Genomic DNA, 17689 nt, shown 5'->3' with positions numbered 1-17689 from the left:
AATTCCAGAGATACAAGTCATCTGGCTCAGTCTGGAGAGGGGGAAAGGGGAGGGGATGAGATCTTCTGGTCTTAAAAAACAGATCCCCGAAGACTGAAATATCTTTGAGGCCAGATCTCTCTCTCCTCTCTCTCTCTCTCTCTTCCTCCCTCCTTTGCTCTTTCTGCCTCTCTCTCCTTCTCCGTCAATGATTTTCCCAGACTTAGGCCCAAACTGACTCTTGTTTTGTGTAACTTCACTGTGCCTGCATCCTGGCTCCCATGCAAAGTGGTCTTGAAAACAGGATCGGGTTGGACATTGTGGATAGGGGACTCCTGCAGCCAGAAAGAGGATGCCGATTGGAAGCTCAGGCTGGGGGCAGCCAGGCACAGCTTTGAACAGCGCTGGGGGAAATCTTTCGGAACCCTGGGTCCCTATCAAGGGCCACAGAGCCAGCCAGGTACCCCCATTTGCTGAGGGAGACAGCGACGGCTACCCGCTGGGAAGGACCTAAAAGAGAGCATTTCGCTCCGACCTCAGCCCTTCCCACGCGCGTCCCCTCTAGAGTCCACAGGCCGGTGGAGGGCCATTTCATTTTTAAATGTGGAATGATGAATGCTACTAGTAAAAATTGCTGACCCAGAAGCTGAGTGGGTTAAAGCTTACACTAAGCGGCTCTGAAGGACCTCCCCGAATTTTCCCCACACCAAATGCCCCCTTCATCCTTGGCCCTGCTCAGCAATGCCCGTGGCCCCAAGCCGGCGTCGGAGGGCAGGGTGCATCTGGTACCCGGCATTGCTTGAGACGCCGGCCAGACCAACAGAGCTCCAGCCGCCCCCTCTTGCAGCACCCACTCCCCCACTCCTTCTGCCCACCACCTCCGTTTTCTCGTTTGGAGAGAAAAGGAGGTAAAACCCGTTTTATGGGGGAATTTAATTGCGAGCGGGATGCGCTCTCTTTAGAAACGCGTCCTTCCAAACGCTCCTGCCGTCCCATTACCAGAATGGGGACCATTCGGCAGCAGTAGATAGGACTCTCTCCCATTCTTTACTTTTTTATTAGCCAATCAAAGTGGCTTCCGAAAGCTATTTGTGATTTGTGAAAAATAGTATCTTTCAAAATGCTGAGTTGAAGCGTCTCCCTCATTTCGCCTTGAATTTATTATTCTAATCTCAACTGTAGAGACGGGATAGTGCAGCTATTAAGTTGGAGGGAAAATTCGTTTCTCTAGATTTAAAAAAAAAAAAAACAACCTCGGCATTTTCTCTTTCTCCCCACTTCATTGCAGAAGCCAGGGGAGGGGGAGAAGCTAGGGCCTACAGAGGAACCTGGGGCAGGGGGAGGGCGGGGTTGTGAAGGAGGTAGTGAGTATCCTAAAAGGTTCCTTGGCAGACCCTAGGGTGGGAGAGTGGATTGGCCCCCCTAGTCTCATCTTCTCCAAATGAGATGCCCCAGCCGCTGGGAGCCCGCTGGAGAAAGCTGCCCTACCCCAATTAGAGCAAACTCTGGACAGGTTGTGCCACAGACAAGAAGTAAAATTTCCGGCAAGCTGCCCGCAGTGCTGTCCCATTCTCCCTGAGGCCCATTGTGAAAAGCTGGGCCAGTGCTTTCTTGTCGTAATTTTTAACTACCTGTTATAAAATTTATGAGTGGGTTTGTAAAAGAAACAAGGTCCCTGCATCCGGCTGAGGGAACTGCTTCACTTATGTGGAGGAAGTTTGGGGAGGGAATAGCAGACCCCTGTTGGTTGGGGTAGGGTACCCACCTGTGGAAGTCCCTATGACAGCTCCCTGTGGAACCAAGAGGAGAGTTTTGGGCCTTCTAATCTCCAGATGGTGGGAAGAGTGACTAGGCTGTGACTGGTTGGCAAATAATCTCTGTGGGAATTTTATTCTGTGCTTCCCCACATTGGGCACATCGTCAAAATTTGCGGGTCTGGAGAAGGGTGGGGGTGCCTTGGGTGCTCAGAATTTAGCACAGAAGGTGGAAATTGGGGGGGATATGGTTCTTTTATTCAATGCCTCCAAGGTGTGTCTCAGCTGCCCACCCAGACACTGGAATGTTTCTGAAAAAGGCAGGCTGGTGTGGGCCACCCGACAAGACAGAAAAGGCTTCAAATTGCCTAGCACCTAAAAGAAAAAGAAGGTGGAACCAAGATCTTGGGCCTTAATTTTATTTTTAATTCTAAAAAGATTGGGAGTAGGCTGCCATCTCAACCTTAAAATTGAGGAAACTGGACAATAGAGGTGGTCTTGGGGAGTAAATGTCATTTTTCTCTGAAAAAGGAACATGAAGATGAGGGGTGCTTTGGGGATGCTGGAGGCTGCCCCCAATTCTCACCCCTTCTGCTGCCTCTGCAGGACTGCTCAGGGCCAGTCTGAGCCCTCTCTGTTCTGCAGACCACGGTCAGGTCAGGATTGCGTATGAGGCTTCCAGCGGCCTGCTCCTCCCATTCCTGTCTGGGGTGGAGTGGGGGGCTGCTGGGACACCCCATTGGGAAGGATGTTGTTCACGTACCAAGAAAAAAAAAAGGCAGGGGTAGAGAGGGCATCCCATCTCAGTCCCTTCACCCTGTCAGCCCTCACTACCTCAATGTCACAAACCTTTGCAAAGCTCCCATTCCACCAGATCCAACCTCAATACCCCATTTATTAAGGAAAATATTTAAAATTCGGCGTGGCAAAGGGAGGCAGACCACTCAGTGCCAGAGTCCTTCCCTCCCTCCTCTCCAATCTCCCTTTGCCCTTTTCTCGCTAGCCTGCAGCAGCGCGGCCCTTGGGGAGTGGGCGGCGGGTGGGGGTGCGGTGGGAGTCCGGGGATGCTCCCTCTCCGAGAGAATTGGGTAAACATGGCGACCGTGGCGCCCATTTGCACACGCTACACAAATGCATTGCATTCCCGGTTGTTTGCAGAAAATTTACAGCTGAGTAATAAAAGTTTACGATCGACTCACAAGTTGGATTGGCCACAAGAAGTCATGTGGATTCCATCCATGAACGTGAACTTTTTATTGTGGTTTGTCCGTTCCGAGCGCTCCGCAGAACAGTCCTCCCTGTAAGAGCCTAACCATTGCCAGGGAAACCTGTGCTGGGCGCTCCCTTCATTACTAGTATTTTTTTTTATTAATCTGATTAATAATTATTTTCTCTCCCCCCCCCTTTAATTTTTTCCTCCAAGGTGGAGTTGCCGGAAGCTGGGGGCATCTGGGGAGGAGGGAGGGGGAGAAGCAGGAATTGAGGGCACCTCTCTCTCCCTTCCCGACCCTCTAGCCCCCCAAGGGGCAGGAGGAATGCGGGCGCGGGAGTTGAGATAGGGAGATGCAGATGCCTCCCCCTCCCCTCTCCCAGGCTCTCCCTCCTGCCCTCTTCTTGTAACTCTCCTTAATTTTATTTGTTTTTTTTTTTATTATCGGGACTATTCTTTTTTATTTTTAAATTTCTATAAAGTATATGTGTGTGTGGAGCTGACACAGGCTCTGCAACGGCACAGAATGAGGGAAGACGAGAAAGAGAGAGAGTGGGAGAAAGAGAGAGGCAGAGAGAGAGAGAGAGAGGGAGAGGGAGAGTGACAGCAGCACCCGGTAAGTGTTTCCTTATTGGTTCAAATATGTAACTAATGGTCCGTAGCTGGGTGGCGGTTTCAAGATAAGGACAGCAGCGGCTGGTCTTGGTTAGAGAGGAGAGGGGGCTGGCGAGAGGGTGGGCGCGTGGACAATTATGGGGAGAAAATGTGGAAGGGGGAGAAATTGGGTTAAACTGGAATATGGTAGTGGGGGAAGTGTATTGTCCTGATGTCACTGTGCGCCGAAGTTGGGGGTGAGGGGGGCGAGCAAGAGGACTGCATCTGTGGCGCTCAAGGCCGGGGTCTAGTGCTCCGACCGGCTCCCCGGTGCCCACCGCGTCCTTACCTGTTATATAGGTTTGCGGCCTCTTGGCTAATGCAACTGGGACGGAGGTGGCCCAGAAGCTCAAACTCCAGGGCAAAAGAGAGAGCCTGTAGTCTGTAACCCTTGCCCCCTGAGCAAAGTCAGACCCCGGACCCCCGAACAAACTTTCCAGTGCCCCCTCCCTGCTCCGCAGCCCCCTCCCTCCCGGAGAACTGGAGTGCTAGAGCTCACACATGCGCAGTGCGGGCCCAGGGCCGGGCCGCTGAGCAGGAAGAGAGCGCGGCTTGGCGGGCGGCGGGCCCGTTAATTGGCAATTAGGGGGGAGGCTGGTGGCTGGTGCGCGTCAGCAGAGGGGAGAGCGTCTGCCCACCCCCTGCTCCCGCCCTCACTCGAGCGGATGGAAAGATGGGAGGTGCCCTGCGCTGCGGGTGGAAGGGGTGGGGGGCGCGGTACTCAGCTTGTGCTTGTAGAAAAGGGGCTTATCTGCCTTCTCCCCTCTGCCTGCCCCCCCCCCAATCCGGCGCAGCGTCCCCTTCCCCAGCAGCGACCACCTCGCCCAGGATACCCAGTGGACTGCTTCACGCCCGCAGCCCGGGCTGCTCCGAGCTCGGAGCAGCCCGGTCTGGGGCGGAGGTGGGAACTGGGAAGGCCCCAGGCAGGGTGGGGACAGGCCCAGGCCTCGCCGGCTGGCCGGGCCTCCTGGGTGAGTGGAGGCCGTGAGGATTCAAGGCGTGGCTGGTTCGGGGAGTGGAAACGTCAGAATTGGGCGGCCCAGAGGGTTTTGGGCGCCCGGGCTCTTCCTAATAATTGGTGCTAATGGCGTGTTGTATAGGCTTAACCCGACACATATGGTTCCATAACACAGTGGCTTAATTTCTTCCAAATGTACGTGGCCCTGAATGTGTTGCAATTGAGTATATGACCCCGCCCTGCTCCCTGGCCTGGGTCCGAGGCGGCCCCTACGTGTGTGAGCTTCTGTTTGATAAAGGGCGAGGTACACGCAACGCCTTACACACCCAGGCAGACACACCCCACAGTGGGAGAGGGGGCGCATATTCCTTGAGAGGGCTGTGAGTCTGGGGGCCAGACTCACCTTCAGTCGGAGCCAAGAGCCTTGCCCCCCCGCCCCCCCCCCATCGTCTCCCAGAGGCGCGGCTGGGCTTCTCTGGCAAGCCCGAGTGGGGGAGGGGATCGCTCCTCGATTTCCTGTTTAAACCCTGACCCGTCGCCTGGGGGTGGAGGGGGGACGGGGAAGAGAGGGAACCTGTTTTTATCAAAATCTTAAAAACATAGTTCGGCTGCATTCAAATCAAACCCCTTGGGCTCGAGTTGATGGTGAATCTTCCTTCCCTTCCCCCCACAATCCCCTTCCCTTCCTCTTCTGCGCCCCCAAAATTCTCCTTTCACAGACGACAGAAAGGCCTCTGAGGTATTCTCCTGGGGGAAGAAATGGCATTTTCTCTCCCCTCCCCCCCCCCCATAGGACTTGTGTGTCGGCAGAGGCGTCTGCAGAGGGGCTAATTTCGCGTTCCTTGTTTACGATCGAGAAAAGCGCTTGGCTCTCCCCAAATGGGCCCAGCCGCCGCCTGCTCCGGCTGCCGCGCGCTCTCCCGCCGCTCCAGCGCGGCCCGGGGGCTCCTAGCCCGGGAGCCAGGCACCGGCCACCGAGATCCCGAATTTGTGGGACCTGAAAAGGGCAAGGGGAGGACTGTGGGCCAGTGGATGGGCCCCAGAGGCCTGAAAATGGGAGCCTTTCTCCTGGCGTAATGTGGGAATCGCCGACCGGTGAGGCCTCTATTTCTCTCTTTCGCCTATATTTTGTCTGCCCCCGCCCCTGCAGATGGCTGTATTGTATATGTGTGTGGGGGGGGCACAAGTCTCCTTTGTTCGCCCCCCACCCCGGGAAACAGTTTCTGGAGAAGGCTACTGGGGCCAGTGGGGATTCACCTGGAATATTAGAGGGCCCCCTCCCTTTGTAGGTGCAAGGCAGGGGCTGGGTATTTCTCTAGGAATGCAGGGGGATCTAACCAAACGTGCTGTTGGTGAGATTTCAGGGTGTTAGGGTTCGTGGCTGACGGGTTAACAGCACCATCAAGAGATGTCCTTGTATAATATTTTTATCAATTGATTTTCTGTCTCTTCCTGGGTAGGGTTCTGTAGGCCCCCAAGCCCTTCACCCCTAGACTCCTCAGGAGACAGAAGGATGCAGAGAAAGTGTAGCAGCACTGAGCGGCCCTGGTTTTCCAGTTTTGTAGCCTGGCCAGGGGATAAACCCGGCCCCAAACGCTAGCCCCCCATCTCTCCTTACTTTCGATTTTCTTTCCCTTCCTTCTCCCCCTTTCTGGCACTCAAACAGTAGCACAAGAGGAGCTACCAGTGGCAACTCTCAGCCTCCTTGCAGGCCAGATTCCCTGTAGACATGGTCCTTCGTGCAGGAGAGCACTGCAGTGATTATCTAATAATAGCCAGGGCGGCTGAGGACAGAATCTGGCTCAAGGACTCTGCACACCCAGGGCTAGGGCTGGGCAGAGGCACTGAATCTATAGGTCTGTGTCTGGCAACACTCCCTGGAGCTCAGGCCCCCAGTGTCCAGCTCTGAGCCCACTCTTTGGACACTTCAGGCCTGCCCCTGAGGGGCTTTGTCAGCCCTGCTGCCGTGGGTTGTATTTCATGCGCCAGTTCCTAGTTGGAAGAAATGGACAGAGGGAACCTTTTCTCTCCCTGGTTTGACAGTTGTGATCCCCATGAAGAATGCGACCTTGTTTGGAGAAGGCGGCCTTGTTGGGTTGGCTGTTGTGTTCCAAAACCAGACTTGGTAGCTTTATACACATTATATACAGGCTCAAATGTACAGACTCAGACTTTTGCTTGAATATATACAGACTCATATTTCATCGTTGGTTAATTGTATATTACCATGCTTATATTCATTCAAACACCATTTTATGTGCATGCAAAATTTCGTCAGCCCTCACTAGATGGGCGTGGGCTCAAGGAGGCATTGGGTGCACCAAGAAGGCTCTCTGTGAGCGCTCTGCTGAAATGTGTGCGTGCTGGAATCGGAGTATGCGGGTTCCAGTAACCAACGGATGCTACAAACGCTTTCTCAGACCTTTCTCAGACCTATTGAGACCTTTCTCAATACCTTCGCTGTCCAAGCAGCTGGGATAGGGAAATACTGATCCCTTCTGCTTTCTCTCCACACTTCCCCCCAAACTTCCCTAACTCAGAGACTGTTTTATCGGGGGAACCCAGCTGTGTTGAAAGTGAGTTCTGTGGGAAACTCTTTTGTGGGTAATGTGGGCCTTGGAGCAGTAGGCTGGGCCCTGGTGCTTAGAGCCTTGCTGGGGTGGTGAGGTTGATATGGTGGTCTCTGGGTAGTAGTCTGGGGCAGCTGGGGCTAGGGTACTTTGGAGGCCTGTGGATGAGGTGCCAGAATGGGTAGTGGTTCAGTGACCGTCTATCCTCCAGCCCTCCTCACTCTGTGCCTTTATCGGACCCAAGATTTGCCTGCGTTTTCTGTGGGGCAGATAAGGCGCTCTCTAAGTTCCCCAAATACTCAGATCTGGTTACTAATGGGACTTTGTTTTAATTCCATCTGCTGCTTAAGCCAGGGAGAAGGCTGATGTGGCAGTACCAGAGAAGCTGGGACTGGCTGCCTGTGGGCCTGGCCCACTGATTGTGGACTCCGGGAAAGCAATTAACTAGCCTCCTTTCCTAGCCTTTCTCCCTTCTGGGTCCACAAAAAGACAGAGAAAGAGGGACAAGTAAATGTCCGTGAAAAAAACCATAAAATAAAGTAAGGACAAGAGAGGGGCTGGCGGCATTTTCCTCCATTCCTGGGCAATCAGGTTCCTCCCAAGACTCTCCTGTACGGACATGCCGTGGGTGCTGAAGCATGCAGCTTTCTTCCACCTTCTCCCCACTGGCACCAAAAGCGACCTTGGGCTTTCAGGCCTCAGGCACCCCTGGGTGCTGGGGTGACATTACTCCCAAATTGTGCCCCTCCCCTGGCCCACGGCCTCTGCCACGGCTCCCCACCACAGCTGCCCCTGTTTATTGTGTCTGTAAGGAGTTGTTTACTTGTTTTGTCTGCTGCCACCCTGTGTCTGAAACCCGCCAAACCAGCAAACTCAGCCAGGAGAACAAAGTGCAGCGCTATCCTGAACTCCCTCCCCTTTCCAGCACCCCGCTCCAGCTCCAGCCCTTACCTCCTCCCTCACTCTCCCTTTCTGAGGGGAGAAAGCAGAAATTGTCCTAAGATACAGCAGCTGTTTATAGGGTTGAAGGAATTATGGGGACACCATAAACCTCCTCCAGTATCCTAGTGGTGGAGAGACTTCCAGCAGCCCTTCCCTTGCCTCCAGCTTTTCTTCCTCCCCCCTGGCAACTCCTTGGTTAAGGGGGCCACAGTCATTGAGAAAGTTGAGCCCCCCTCATCCTTCTCCCCCACTCCTTTCGGCAGGAGTTTTCCCCGGGACACAGGTTGTTGGGATCTAAATCAGAGTAATGTTGGCAGATTTGTAAAGCTGGATAAAGCATGTTGTTCACCCTCCCTTCTCCTCAGCCCCCCAAAATAGCAGTGAATTTAAATAAATCCTACAAAATTAAATTGCCCCTTCGCTGAAGTCCTATAAATTTCCAGTCCCACCAGGTGTAGAGTCAGAGAGGCTGCTGTTGGCCTCTAATTTTGCTCCTGGCTATCAGATCTAAAGGAGGATCATCGAAGTCAGTGACATTCTCGTTTCTGAAATTCCCCCTTTCCCACCTCTCTGTCTCTTTTCACCAGCACAGATTAAATGGTTCTTTCAGTTCTGCAAACAATAAAGGATAAAATTATTTATAGAGAAATGAGGACTTCATTTCATTGTTGGCTTATTGTTCTGAACATAAGAACCTTTTATTTTTAAGTGGGAGAACTTAGACCAAAGGAAGAAGGGGGAAAGGAGAAACAAGTGAGGGTAGTCAGGGAACCCCTGCACAAAACTCGTGCTGCATATAACTTTTGTGACATTTACAGTTCCTCATGACATCTCACTGTGACGTCATAAATGCCATGTTCTTGAATTTTATAATTCTCATAAGCCTCCAAAATTTGTTTAAGCTGTGTTGGCTCAGTGTGGAGGGACGTAGAAGAAGTCAGGAGGTTGGGGATCCCTTGGCCTCATTCTGGGGGCCCAAAATATTCAGAATATTCTGGATTTTCATTTTTCCTCCTGGACCAAGCTGAACCACTTGCTTTGCCTCCCTGAAATGTCACTGGGTTCCATCCCCAGTCCTGAAGGCTCTCCTCATGCCCCCTCCTCAGCTGGTAATCAGCTACTTGAAATAGAGGTGGGAGCCTTGGGGGCCAGGCCCCAAAAGCCAGAAATTATTTCTTCCAGAGGGAACCAACAGGGGCTCGGGACTGAGTAAGATGGGACAGAGATGCTTGGGACCTATTTTACTTTTAACCTTCAGCCAGGGAAGTGAATGGAGAAGCCAAACAAACACCGATGTGGGAGTTGTGTCTGCTGATGGTAGCAGCATTAAGTGGAAAGGTCAGGCAGAAATCTGGAAAGAGAGAGAGAGGAGAGAAAATATGATGTGAGTTAGCAGAGCCCCTCCATGTATGTTTTTTCTCTGTTTAATGGCAAATAAAGCAAAAGCAGCTTGTGTAGCCTCTAAACCTCTTGGCTCAAAAGGGGAGTCACCAGCCCAGGCCTCCGAGGTGTTTGAGGCAGTTATCAGGCACTTGACATGCCCCATCTGGCCTCATCATCCTTCCCCCTCCCTACAGACCCCCAACTTTATTCAGCTGGCCAGCTTGGGCCCTGTGCTCCTAATATCAGCACCCCCAAATGGAATCCGTTTCCAGGTTAGGTGTGTCAAATTTCACTTTTCTCCAAGTGTCTCCATGCCTGAACTCTGAAAAGAGAAGGAGCATTTGGGGGAATGTTATGTGTATATGGGGAGGTATGCACCCAGACAACTTCTCTCACCACATCTATGAGAAACGGGGGGGCTCCTACAGTGAGATATTCTTTGATGTCCCCAAGCAAACCCAGTTATCTGCGTTCAGGTTCTCCGGTGGACTGAGAGACTCTCTGAAATCCTTTGACTCTGGATTCCGTGGAGATCAAAGGAGCTCATGCACAAAAACACTAGGCATTTGGAGTAGGATTTATTCTTTCAATTTTTAAATAAAAATTTAATCATAAGGCCGTCGGGCTAAGTGAACAGCCACTGTAGAACAGCAAAGCCTTAACCAAACAGTGCGATTGTGAAGTGAGCTGAACAACTATTGAAACTCAGCTTTCTCTGCAAGAGGGATTTCAGTCCTTGCCCAGTGGCACAAAAGAGGCTGGTGGGGCAACCACTCCTCCCTGGCTCTGGAAATCAGAATTGGCGGGGTGGGTCAGGCAGCTGCAGTTGCTTCCAGGCAGCCAAGCTCCCAGGCCAAGCTCTGAGTCCTGCGGCTCCAGTGTCCGGTCCCGGTCCCTGTGCTGCTTTCGGAGGAGGCGCCGTGCTATAGTTGGTGGCGCCGGCAGCCAGGAATGGAGTGTGTGTATCTGCATGTGAGGCGGGGTGGGTCACAGACATCCACGCAGAATTGAGGGACCTAGGGAGAGAGAGAGAAGACTGGCAGAACACTAAGCAGGACTTTTGGAAAAGATTGCCCCCAGATAAAAATTCCAGATCTCATCCCTCTCACTTCAGGTACCCTTCCCTAAGAAATTAATATATTTCCCAGAGTAGAATGGAAAGCAAAAGCAAGCAAGGTGAGCTTGCCTAGGAACCCCTTCTGGGCCAGAACCTAGCCCCACCCACCTACGCCCCCATTCAGAAGTACACAAGCCCCCAGCCCCTGGCCTGAAGCGGGGTGAGGACAGAATAGGAGTGCTTGACTCGCCCTGGAAAACCCTCAAGTGCTCAGCCTCCAATACGACCCTTAGCCTTGGGGACTCCAGGCCAGTGGCTGGCCCCCACTCAGGCCCTTGGCATGCCTGCAGTAAGTTCCTCTCCTATAATTAGTGCTCATCAAAAGCATGTGTTTTGGATTGGGGAGGGGGAGACTGGAGCAGCAAGCGGCAACTTTCCCCCTTTATTTCTGTTCTGTGTCTTTTGAATTCTGTTTTTGAATCCACTAATTACAGTTCCCAAAGCAAAAATCTGCTCTCGCAGCCAAACCCCTTGGAATGCCTGACTCCGGAGGCCGAAAGGGCAGAGTAACTCCGAGACCTAGGGGCCTGATGGGGGTGCTCTCTGATTCTCTAGGCTTGTTTTATAGAAACAAAGAACAAGTTCTCCCCCCTTCCAAGACTTGTGCATATTTACAGAGCTCAACTGCAGTTTTAATAAAACATCTGTTCTTGCTTCTGTTGATGAGTTTCCATAATTGTTTTCAGACAAATTTAACAGGAAAATATAAATATATTAGAAAAACCCAAGTCCCAGCTTTCTCCCCATAGACAGTTGTTTTTTGCCAAAAAAAAGACAAGAAATTAACATGAAATGAGAAAAGGAAAATTTAATCCAATGGGGGGAAGATCGGGCTCATCTGACCTGCTCTTCCCCCTTGGAGCGAAGAATCCTTCCAGCAAATTTCAGCTGCATAATTAAACATCTAACTGAAAGAAGGAAGCTGCTTTCCTCGGGAATGGAAGGTGATGGGGGAGAGTGTGTTGGAAATTAATTTTGCTGAAAGTTTTTAAGCTTTGGGGAAATTATTTGTGTTTCTGCTTCCCCTTCTCTCCCCCTTCCAGCATTTCTGCCTTTTTCCCTCAGCAGCTGGTTTCTGTTCATTATAAATCGGCAAGACCTCTCAGTCTCTGCCCTCTGTTTAGGGACGTAATAAAACACTTAACTTTCCGGGGCTGAGACTTACATTCTGCTCCTCAGGTCGCCCACCCCTGCGTGCCCACAACCTTTAGGCCCCAGAGGAGCCTCTCCCCAACTTTGGGGCCCCTTTCCCCTCCAGACGTAGTTTAGGAGGGGCTCGAGGAAACCTAGGCATCCTTGCTGGGGAGCTGCAGCACGTGTTTCTCCAGAAGCCCCTTCTTTCTTCCAAGGTCCTTCCTTCCCCCACCCCACCCCCATAAAAGAGATTTAAAAATACATAGAAAATCCACACTCATTGAAAGCAAAACCTCATTAAGACATCCTATCTTCCATCATTCAATTTGTTGTACATTGCAACAATTTAATATCTTGAAGGAAGTATCACTGACATGATTTATCCCTCTAGCAATCTCTCTCTGAAATGGGGAGGAGGTGGTTTACTCCTTCTTTGGCCTGTTTTCGTGTTACACCACTACCCTTAGGGCAGAAATGAGGCTGGGAACTCTGAGAGCAGCTACTTGTGTCCAGGGGTGCACTGACATGTTCCTTAGCTCAGCCCCCTGGGTCTCCCCGCCCCTAGTTCTCTCTCCCTCTCCCTTTTGCCCTCCAGGGGGCCTGAGCCCCAGCCAGCTGTTGGAAACCTCTGTCCAGGCATGCCGAGAATTGGAGGACAGCTGGATTCTAGAGTGCAAAGCAATCCAGGCTGGTGTCTGTGTTCGAGTACCTGCCATGTCACCCCAAAATGAGACAGCTCATCTCAGAATTTCTTTCTTAATTTAAGAACCCTCCTCTACCCTTTCACCTTCACCTCCCCGAGGAGAGGAGAGTACGGTCCAACAGGAGGAACCTTTGTAATCACAGGGGTCCTTCCTCTCCCCTGCTAAATACCAACCAATTTTCCTCTCTGAAGGACTGAGCCTTTATTTTTTTAAAAGCCAACACAAATTGCCTGGCAGGAAGACTCTTCAACCCAGTAAGGAGCTTCATGTATTAACTAACATGTTGTCGCCGCCAGTTCCTCCACACTGTCTGCTTTTGGGTTCAAAACTTTATTTTTCCCCCCTAGCGACACTCCAGGGAAACCTTAACGTTACAGAAGATGAATAAACGAGTTTTTTCCCAGCATAGTCCCGTTTATGGCTTTATTGCTACCCATTGATTACTCCGCTTTGTTACACAGAAGGAAAAGATCATAAAATCCGGCGACATCCGGGTCCTTGTTATAACCAGTCCTCCCCCCACAAAAAAAAATGATGAGGGGAAAATATGAGCTTCTACTGCTCCCTTCACTTGCCCCACCGCCCCTTTTTTGTCAACTCAAAGAATTTCCAGCCTATGTCACAATAGCAAATTAAGTTTGGATTAATCAGGAGTAAAACCCCATCTGCACACCTTCCGCTGCTTCAGTTCACCCACTGCCGCTCCCTCGGAAGCCTCGGCCACAGCTGCCTTTTCCTAACTTTCTCTTCCTTTTTCTCAGTCTCAAGGTGGAAAGAAATAGGGGCAGGGGCTGCTGGAGGTTGGGCCCCACCAGGTGGGGCTGGCCCTTGGGTGAGAGCTTCCCAGGAGCACTTTGCTGGAATCTCTAAGCTCCAGAGCTCAGGTCCAGGGGTGTCTCCCCTAGCAGGGCAGAGAGTCCAGAGGGGGCAGGGGCCTTCTGACATATATATGCAAGGGCTTGAGCCTGCAAGATGCTAAGGGTCCATCACAGCTCCACCAGCCTTCTCTTTCTGGCTGGATTTTATGTGAATTACCCCACTGGCCCTCGCTGGCTCCAAATCATAAATTCTCACCAACATAAACAGGAGTTGATGTGTCTAGAAAGACTCTCAGAGTTCTTTTTTCCTTCCTTCCCTTTTCACTCTTTCACCTTTTACTTCTTTCTCTCCCTTTTCCATTATATTTTTATACACTCTCCCTTTTAGGCAAAACTGCTGCCAGAGTTTTCCCCAAAAGAGGGTCCTAAGGCAGAGGCAGAAGGGGGCTGAAAGGAAGAGGAAAGGAGATGCCTGGTCCCTTTGCCCACCTCAGCTCTGCCACTCAGCCCTGAGGTTTCACCCTCACCCCTTGAGACCCGCTGGCTCCCCACGTGCCCCCTACATCCAGGACTCTCAGCCACACCCTTCCTCCTCTGAGCACCATGTTTTATGCAATTTCTTCCTACTCTTGATTTTTTTTTAAAAATTATGGGGAAAAATATACTGGTTTGGTGGTGAGGACTCACTTCATGGAGTATCAAATCAGGATTTCCTATAGGATTTCTGGGGATCCCCCCTGAGCTGTGAGGGAGCTCCTCCCATGGAGAAATCAGGATGTAATTTTAGAAGGGGGCAGATATAAAAAAATGAAATCAGGCTGAAAATGCAGGGATTCTCCAGCCCTGGCTCTGGCCACTGTACAGCAAAGTTAGCTGGGGCTGAGAGATTTCCTGGGAGTGCAGCTCTCCTTCCCTGGGCCCCAAGGCCCTGCTCACGGACATTCACCCTTCCTTCACCTCCACATCAGTTCCCTTACGTATATATATTTTAAAGAAATCCAAGTCTTACTTTCAAAGCACACACTTAGTCTCAACTAGGGAATCAACAGAAGCAGAAGCGATTTTTTTCCCCCTTCTTGACATCTGGCTTGCGATTGGCTGGAAGGGGGTCAGCTGACTTTGTCATTTTGTCTGTCCTGGATTGGAGCCGTCCCTATAACCATCTAGTTCCGAGTACAAACTGGAGACAGAAATAAATATTAAAGAAATCATAGCCCGACCAGGTAAAGGCAAAGGGATGAATTCCTACTTCACTAACCCTTCCTTATCCTGCCACCTCGCCGGGGGCCAGGACGTCCTCCCCAACGTCGCCCTCAATTCCACCGCCTATGATCCAGTGAGGCATTTCTCGACCTATGGAGCGGCTGTTGCCCAGAACCGGATCTACTCGACTCCCTTTTATTCGCCACAGGAGAATGTCGTGTTCAGTTCCAGCCGGGGGCCGTATGACTATGGATCTAATTCCTTTTACCAGGAGAAAGACATGCTCTCAAACTGCAGACAAAACACCTTAGGACATAACACACAGACCTCAATCGCTCAGGATTTTAGTTCTGAGCAGGGCAGGACTGCGCCCCAGGACCAGAAAGCCAGTATCCAGATTTACCCCTGGATGCAGCGAATGAATTCGCACAGTGGTGAGTTTTACAGCTCCGAGATATAAATTAAATAAACTGAACTGGCTTTATGACCGGCTTCCCTAGAAGAACGGGCGGAGAGAGTTTTTTATGGCCCCATAAAAACAATCACGCTCGTCTCCTCGCCGACGCGGAGACAGGGCCCCCTCTTCTGCCCCCTCTACTCACCTCCCGCTTGCTGGAAGGGGCCTGGCCCCCTTGGCCCCTGACGCATTGGAGGGTTCCAAGGCGAGCTGAGGGGGCAGGAACAGGGCAGGGGACGAGGGGAGGAGGCAGGGGGTGGGGGAACCCCCAAAGTCCAGTCAGTCTGAGCAGAAGGGAGGAGGAGAGGAGAGGGCAGAAAAGTGGGGGAGAAGTTTCCAAAGAGCTAGGGTGCTTGGGGAGGTGGGGGAGTCGAATCCTTGAGAAATAGGGCCCTCATCCCCAGTGTTTGGGATTTTTCAAAAACCAGCTTTTAGATTTACAGCTTTCTGCCTGGTTCTTGCACCCCTCCATTCTTTGGGACTCACACCTACCAACCTCTGGGGGAAGCTGAATGAAGTTGAGATCCTGGCTGCACCCCCAGTGGGGGTGGGGCAAGGCAAACAGGGGAAGGCTGGAGCCCAAAGGGGGCCTGAGCTGCTGGTCAAGTTGGGAGGGTCAGGACTTGGCTAGGCTAAATCGTCTGCGGAGGAAGCCTTGCTGGCTGATTTTAGTGTGTTTTGTGCCCGGATCTCTAGGGGTCGGCTATGGAGCGGACCGGAGGCGCGGTCGCCAGATCTACTCGCGGTACCAGACCCTGGAACTGGAGAAGGAATTTCACTTCAATCGCTACCTAACGCGGCGCCGGCGCATCGAGATCGCCAACGCGCTCTGCCTGACCGAGCGACAGATCAAAATCTGGTTCCAGAACCGCCGGATGAAGTGGAAAAAGGAATCTAATCTTACGTCCACGCTCTCAGGGGGCGGCGGAGGGGCCGCGGCCGACAGCCTGGGCGGAAAAGAGGAAAAGCGGGAAGAGACAGAAGAGGAGAAGCAGAAAGAGTGACTTGGACTGTCCCTGCCACCCTTCTCTCTCCTTCTCCCTCGCTCTCCCAGCTCCCTCCTAATCACACACTCTGTATTTATCACTGGCACAATTGCTGTGTTTTGACTCCCTAAGACAAAATTAGGGAGTCAGATATGGACCTAAAAGTCAACTCTGGATCCCCTCCCTCACTGCACAAACTCTCTCATCACGCGCCTCCTCCTCCTCCTCCTCCTCCTTGCTCCCTGCTAGCTCCTTCTCGGCTTGTCTGCAGGCCCCTTCCCCCCGCCCAGGCCTTGGGGGCTCTGTCCCTGAACCTCGCATCAGACTCCACTGTTCTTCCTCCATATGAGGACTTGGCCTCCCACCCCCTAGGTGCCCCCCCACCTCCGCGCAGAGAGCCGGCTCCGGGCCCGGGGCCTCTGCTCGGGGCCTTAGGGCCCGGCCTGGCCGCGGGGGAGGGCAGGAGGCCCAGGGAGGGCGCGTTGTGGCCCCACAGCCACCCCCAGGGCCTCCCCGCAGCCCCTGCCCGGCCCCTCTGCCCCAGCAAATGCCCAGCCCAGGCGAATTGTGTTTAAAGAATCCTGGGGGTCATTATGGCATATTACAAACTGTGACCGTTTCTGTGTGAATATTTTTAGCTGTATTTGTGGTCTCTGTATTTATATTTATGTTTAGCACCGTCCGTGTTCCAATCCCATCTTAAAAGGAAAAAAAAAGAGAGGGAAAATTACAAAAAGAGAGAAAAAAGTGAATGACGTTTGTTTAGCCAGTAGGAGAAAAAATAAATTGAAAAAAAAAATCCCCTCGTGTTACCCTCCTGTACAAATCCGACCTCTGGATCCGTTCTCGAGTATTTAATAAAACTGATATTATTTTTAAAAGTTTATATCAGGATTTCTGTTAATTCGCTCTCCCGCCGGCCTCGGGGTGAAAGTTGGAACAGGCTCCTAGCGCTCCGCGTCCGCGCGCAGCCTGCAAGCCCCCAGCCTCTTCGCTCGCCTTTCCCGGAGCCGGGCGCCAGCCTTGGCCTCCCCCTCTGGTGATCGCCCGTGGGGGGGGGGGAGGCTGGGAGTCCTCTCTGGGCTCCTTACTCAGAGCGACACACTCACCCCGCAAAAAAACGCCGAATGGGATTTCGATGGGGTAAGGGGTAAGGGGAGCCGGGGTTAGTCGAATTGGTCTCCAGCCCCACGCAGGCCTTTCTTCCTGCCTGTGGCAGTCTGGGGTCCGCCTTCTGAACCCCGAGCCCCCAGTTGCCAGAAAAAGCAGCATGATCCAGGGCTCCAGGGCATCCCCCCCCCTCCGCCCACTCTCAGAGTGAGGAGGGGGCGCCCTGTGAGCCACCCCGCTGCCCGCGCCAGGCGACAGTTTCGAAACGTGGCGGAGGCGGAGAGCCGAGGGAAAAGAAGACTTGGGATTTGAGCCGTCCGCCAGGGATTGAGCGATTCAAGGACATCTCAAAAAAGAAAACCTGGAAACTGAGCTCTGGCCTGCTCTGGGACGACTGACGCAGCTGGGACAAAATTCCTTCTTCCTTACAGCCCCAGCCCCAGTCTGATTCCTCACTCTTTTCCCCTCGCACTCCGCGGGTGAGGAGCGTAGCCAGGCCTTAACCTTTCCCCAGCCCAGGCCTTCTCTCCCTAAGCCCAGACAGAGAAACCTGAGTGGACCTAGGGGGTGAGGTAGTGAGGGGGTCTCCTGGAGGGAAAAAAATCTGCCAGAGTTTTCCAGACCTTCCTGATCTCCGCCAGCGCCCTCTCCAGCGCCTCCGCTTGCGCGGGGGGGGCGGGGGGGGCGGGGGGGGCTTCTCCTGGCATGGG

General features: G+C 52.5%; 1 protein-coding gene across 4 annotated transcripts in view; it reads left to right on the top strand.

The window, feature by feature from the left end:
• Window positions 1-16753, top strand: part of HOXC6 (homeobox C6) — a 35725-nt gene extending 18972 nt beyond the window's left edge. The window contains exons 1-3 of one of the 4 annotated variants that reach the window (XM_045829738.1): window positions 3046-3559; window positions 14515-14860; window positions 15580-16753. In XM_045829738.1, coding sequence (XP_045685694.1) covers window positions 14707-14860; window positions 15580-15887 — 462 coding nt within the window. In that variant the 5' untranslated portion in view covers window positions 3046-3559; window positions 14515-14706 and the 3' untranslated portion in view covers window positions 15888-16753. Of the gene's footprint in view, window positions 1-3045; window positions 3560-5523; window positions 5651-14402; window positions 14861-15579 lie in introns of those variants that run through there. The other 3 variants (XM_045829739.1, XM_045829740.1, XM_045829737.1) reach the window with 3 other exon arrangements.
• Window positions 16754-17689: the final 936 nt, after the last annotated feature.

Source organism: Phyllostomus hastatus, unplaced genomic scaffold, assembly GCF_019186645.2.
Source record: "Phyllostomus hastatus isolate PE091 unplaced genomic scaffold, TTU_PhHast_1.1 phas_scaffold_93, whole genome shotgun sequence".
Lineage (NCBI taxonomy): Eukaryota > Metazoa > Chordata > Mammalia > Chiroptera > Phyllostomidae > Phyllostomus > Phyllostomus hastatus.
This window is presented reverse-complemented; position numbering and strand designations above follow the sequence as displayed.